The sequence below is a fragment of the Mugil cephalus genome, chromosome 8 (assembly GCF_022458985.1).
Source record: "Mugil cephalus isolate CIBA_MC_2020 chromosome 8, CIBA_Mcephalus_1.1, whole genome shotgun sequence".
NCBI classification, from domain to species: Eukaryota; Metazoa; Chordata; class Actinopteri; order Mugiliformes; family Mugilidae; genus Mugil; species Mugil cephalus.
The window spans coordinates 22,469,516-22,475,515 of NC_061777.1; the positions used below are offsets into that span (position 1 = coordinate 22,469,516).

Sequence of the window (6,000 nt, forward strand, 5' to 3'; positions counted from 1 at the left end):
CATTTGTCTCATTTGCGTGACTTGTAATCCCATCAACCTTTTGTATTTACTGTATAAAGTTCCGTCTCTCCCACTGTCTCTTCTGCTGTCCTCTCATCCATCCTCCTGCTTATCTGCCTGCCTGCTTTCTTGTGAATCTGTGTTGTTGCACTGTAGTCAATTAAAATTTAGTTTCCTAATCCTGCCCAATTTCCTGTGTGTCCTGCTTGTTTTGTAGAAACGTAACATTTTGTTTCTGATTGGTGTTTATGTCTAGCGACTAATTAGTGCCAGTGTTTTTCTTTATTTTTCTCCTGCAGGTTTCGCTGCATAGTGTATCCTTTACAACCCAAGCTGACTCTGTTCGTTGCCAAGGCAGCCATTGTGTCAATCTGGGTGCTAGCCGTGGCAATCATGTGTCCTGCTGTGGTGGCTCTGACAGTGGAGAAAGTCCCATTCCATTACATGGTGTACAATGATGACTTCAATCACACATTCCCTTTGTACACCTGCTATGAAAACTTTGCCAACCCTCAGATGCGAAAGGTCTACACAGCGGTTCTGTTTGCTCACATCTACCTGGTTCCCCTCACAGTAATCACACTGATGTACGGAAGCATTGGAGTCAAACTGTGCTCCTCTGTGGTCGCAAACAGAGAGCCTCAGCTGGCCAACGCCGCAGTCCAGGCAGCGGGCAGAAGACGTGGTCAGCTGATGATATCGCAGAAAAAGATCAAGGTGATAAAGATGCTTATCGTGGTGGCTTTGCTTTTTATGCTGTCCTGGTTGCCGTTGTGGACACTCATGATGATGACAGACTATGCGGGTTTGGACAGGGATCAGCTGGACCTTCTGACCAGCTACATCTTCCCTTTTGCTCACTGGCTGGCTTTCTCCAACTCCAGCGTAAACCCCATCATCTACGGCTACTACAATGAGAACTTTAAGAGGGGTTTCCAGGCGGTGTGCAAGTCCAGGCCCTTCTGCTGCCTTGTGCAGTGCCAGCTGTGGAGCAGGATAGCCAGGTGGGGAAGGAAAGGAAGGTTGGAGCAAGCTCCATGTGGAGGTACTAATTTCAGAGATTCCGCCAACAATCACAGTCACTTCGTACTGGGACTGAGGAATCGAGTCCATAACGACAACAAACTGAGTGACGCAGTGGTGGTGAAGAAGAATGTGAGGATGGAATGTGTGGTGGTTCACTCAGGGAAAAGTCTTTCAAACCAAGATTTAGAAATGGTAGCTGTTCGTAACAAAAGCAGCAACGGAGAAGGGTCAGAAAAGGCCAGTTCGCTGGGAGTCTCAGTCTATCAGGCATGGGATAACTGATTATTTACACTAACAAGATATGAATCAAACAAAGCCATAGTATGCCGCACGGTTAACACTTCAGTCCCTGCAAAGACATAATTATTACTGAGCTAATAGAATAGAATAGAATAGAATAGAATAGAATAGAATAGAACAGTTCCATCATTGATCCCTCAACATGTTAGCCCTATGATAGACTGGCAACCTGTCCAGGGTTTACCCGCCTCTCACCAAATGACAGCTGGGATAGGCTCCAGAAAACACATTTGACCCAACCATTCACAGCAGTGTAGGCTGTGAGTAGCGGGGGAGTAACTTGGGGGTTGGGCTCCTCAGCCATGGACACCTTTGCTCCGAAGCTGCTTCTTTAACCACTACCCCACAGCTCCACAGTGTTATAAGTAAAATGTGGAATGATGGTTACTAATGTCTGCCAACTATTTTCAAGGCAGCTTTGTATATGAGGTTGGTTCTATGTGCCCTGTACGACTTGTTTCAATTGGTCACCAACATAAGGGCAGTTTTAAGTTTTACATTAGAGGAACAAAGAGGGAAGGCACTTCTAACAAAGGCAAACATTCAAAGTATCCCCAACTTGCAAACTAAAGATGATATAACTTAATTTGTCACTATACTTAAATCATTAGATCATTTTAGCAAACCACATGCCTTCAACAAGGTCAGAAATACCTGTGATTCCTCAAAATAGGCTGGCCGAGTCAAAGAAACCCTTGTTAAATGCAATGGCCGACAAACAGACACAATTTACAGTTTGTATATATCAGCCAGAAGTCAAACTCTATCTCATTCCTCTTTGCATCATTTCTGATTCAAACTAATCAAAACAAATTATTTCAGATACTCTGTGTGCTAGTAGTGGATGATCCATAACATTTGGTGTATCTGACAACAACTAAAACCAGCCAGTTTGGAATATGACGGAACAAAACTGACTGCATAACAAAAACTGTTTTTCATTTGTGTACATTCAATTAACACCTTTCTGGTGTGACTGAATGGAAATTACATCAGAAAGTAAGGAACACATTTGGTCTGCCATGCCTTCTTCATCTCTCAACTACTATACAACTGTTTTCCCCTGTATTCGTTTTGTATGGTGAGCTTGTTAACGTCAGTGTGACACCGGATCGAAAGCAAGTATGCTAGTTGGTGCCTCTGTTGCAAAGTAAACGATATTGTAATGTAAGACTTTTAGGAGTCATTTGAGAAAGGTGCCTTTTGAAGAATGACCATAAATCTACCTCACACACTTGCAAACATCAGCTTGAATCCTCGGTATTAAACAAAACCATGAAATAATTCAGACAAAAAGTCACTGGACTACCTCAACTTTTATCAGTGTACACAATAAATGACCTCTATCGAAGTGAAAAATGCGGTACAAAATGAAGCACAAATGTTGTTTAACGATCTTAAACTAATGTGCTACAATCCTTTCTGTTTGTGGGAATGCAGTTATGAATTATGTTGCAGTCAGTATTTTATGGGCATGCAATTCTAAATGATCCTGGAGTATGGGGTCAGAACACTGACTTTAATCTTTGGCACTGAAAAGAAAATTTGGCATAGGAAATAATATTCGGCATTGTAACAAAAGTTGGTGTCTTCTTTTTTCTTAATCTCACTCTGGTATTGTTTTTCAGTTTCAACTTACTGGCAGGAGTGGTGGGGGAGGGGGGGGGTAATGATACACCTTATAACAAATCAAAAATCAATAACAGTAAATAACAAAAGTTCAAAAGAAAATGAAAGTGTAGTTGTGCAATCACATGCGTCAAAATCAAAAGTCAAGAGAAAACACTGTTTAGTCATTCGCAATCTGTACCAAAAAGCGACACAAGACAACAAAGCAAATCCATCCAACAAAACAAGTGAATTTGCTGAGAAACCCATCTCACAGAGACAAGATGTGGCCAAAGGTAGGCGAATGCAGACAGGTCTCTAACCCCGGATTTCCACAAGACGCGGCGTGGTCGCGGCCCTGCAGTAGCTCACGGTTATTATGAATCAATGTGAGTGTTTGTGAGTGTTTGTGAGTGTTAAGTTTCAAAATAAAATATTATGTGCAGTCGTTTACTTTTAAACATCAACATCATGTATTGGCTTCAACACAGTTCAAGTTGGCTTTCAAATAATAAAGCAAAATTCACTTTAAATCTTAAACTAAAACTAACTAAATGGCTTCTACAGGCTTCTTTATTGCCTTTCACACCAGCCAGCCAATCAGGTTCCTGCAGAGGGATCATCTTATGGTCATGTGTTCATACAGGCAAATAACTGTTTTGTTTGACTATGTTTCTAAATATATCAACAATATCTGTAATTCACTTTTGACTAGGCAGAATGAAAGTTAAAGATATCTCAAACATCATGCATGACGTTTCTCTATTTTAGATACCCAGAAATACGTCACTTCCCCTCCATGCCGTAATCAAAGAAGAAGTCGGTTCAGAAAGAGGTAGGATGGCATTGGCTGTTATTGAGAAAACCACAAGAAAATGAGGAGGCCAGTAATGTATTCTCCACATTCCTCTCTGCCAGCTCCTGGCTGCTCCGCCATCTTGGTCACCACAAGTGCAATCTTTATCAACAACCCGCTCGCCCTTGAAGTGGTAGGCGGTACCTTCTGCAACATCATTTCGCCTAGTCAAAACTCTAATTCAAGATATCTGTAATTACATTCTGACTAGGCGGAATGAAAGTTACAGATATCTCCAATTTCAGATATCTATAATCAAACTTCAGTTCAAGATAGCTAAAACTTGATAATGGATATCTACAATTAAATTGCGAATATTCCTAATTCCAGTTACAGATATCTTTTTGCCTAGTCAAAACTTAATTTAAGATATCTGAAAAGGAACATGTATATATCTTTAACTGAGGTGAATTAAAAATATCTTGAATTGGAATTATGACTAGTCGGAATCAAATTGTAGATATCTTAAACTGGTCGTAATTCAGTTACAAATATCCGCAATTCATACAGTGGATATCTGCAACTCAGTTGTAGATATCTGTAATGTTGAATCCCATACACATGAATGGCAAAACTGATGTCATTTGTCCTAGGAGGAATCTAGTTGTGGTTATCTGTTGTAAAAAGACAGACAACTTTTATTACAATGCCAAATACTATTTTCAATGCCAGTGTTCTGGCTCCATACAGGAGGCTGTAGGATATGGTCACAGTGCTGAACATTTACTTTTCTTCATGAAAGGAGAAAGATGACGCATGAAAAAAGGCAAGAGGTCACAGACTGCCTACCCCCACACCGCTGCACACTTATATCAATTACTACAAGAGCAGGGTGGGACTGTTAGATTGCCGTGACTAACGCTGGTGGTCCTGGATAAATTATAATCACAACGGTTCTAAACAGCTACCTCCCTCTGACAGCGGTTGATTTTACAACCAGGAGAAGAGGTCCTCCATGTGACTGAAATGAGAGTTGTAATAATTACAAGCCAATCTCATTGCTTCAAAAGATGAAAAGCAGATTATGAAATTAAATTAAGTAGGTGACAGAAGTTAATATGTTCAGTGGTAAAATCACTCGAGTAATACAATGCCCAGATACTGGTCTAAACCAGTTAATATGTTAAGTTAATATGGTCATTAGTAATATCACTCTAGAGTAGTACAATACCCAGATAGTGATCTAAACATCATGTAGAACGATGTCTAATAGTTTTAGAGTTTTTTTAATGGTGAGTAAACAAGGACTTAGGAAAAGTCAGGATACATACAAATAACTACAAGTGAGGTGACACTGGAAGTGTAATGCTGGAATTAAAGGATAAATATCAATGTACTACATTAAATCTCACATATGGGTAGAAAACAGACAGCGTAACCCCTCAGCCAATCTCACTTTATGATGCAGCCCATTGTCTCAGCACTCTAATCTCCCAGTCGCCCCCCAAAATATCCAACAGACACTACGCACTTGGATTGGTTTCCATGAAAGTCCAACCAAACATTAGTGCAGCTTTCGAACGGTGCAGGCAGCTTCGAAACTAATGAATGGTCACAAAGACATGGATTCATATTGTTGACAAGTAAACAACCCTCAGTTTGATTCAGAGCTGTTATACTTGTGTGTTGCTGTATGAAAACAAAGATCAGCTCACCACAGCCAGTCACTTTATTACTAATGCAACATTTCTTTGGTTGTGTCTTGTCGTGGTAAAGAAGTAATTTGGTTGGAATGACATGCCTAGTATCTCTCGCACGATGACATGTGGGATAGGCTCCAGCAAACCCTGCAATCCTAGTGAGGATAAGTGGTGGTAGAAGATGAACATGAGTTGAGATGACAAGCCTAGGTAAAGCTGTGAATGTGAAGCATGCTAACTTTACACTAACTGCAAGCTGCCAGCCACATGACACCATGATGATCACATCCAAATTTGAAATTTGAAAATGCTGACTTTATGACAAAATCCCTTTTTTCCAGGTGCATTGCCCTTAAGGCCCATTCTACTGCTGTTATACATGTAAAGTACCATAGTTCTCCTTATCAGGGAAAACTGCAGATCTATGAGAAGCTGTCAAAATGTGTAAGTGTAAGGATCCAAGATTTCTTTAGATATTACTTTTGGTATTTTTGGGACCACTGGGATGATATGCAGCAAATGCCTGGCTAGGACTCGCCTACCTATAGAGCAGTGCTTCTCAAAGTGTGG

At 40.6% G+C, this 6,000-nt stretch overlaps 1 protein-coding gene across 1 annotated transcript in view; it reads left to right on the plus strand.

The window, feature by feature from the left end:
* npffr1l2 (neuropeptide FF receptor 1 like 2) overlaps positions 1–1,308 on the plus strand; it is a 70,685-nt gene extending 69,377 nt beyond the window's left edge. The window contains exon 4 of the mRNA XM_047591025.1: positions 300–1,308. Within this exon, the coding sequence (XP_047446981.1) occupies positions 300–1,308 (1,009 nt within the window). The remainder of the gene's footprint in view (positions 1–299) is intronic.
* The last annotated feature ends 4,692 nt before the right edge of the window (positions 1,309–6,000 follow it).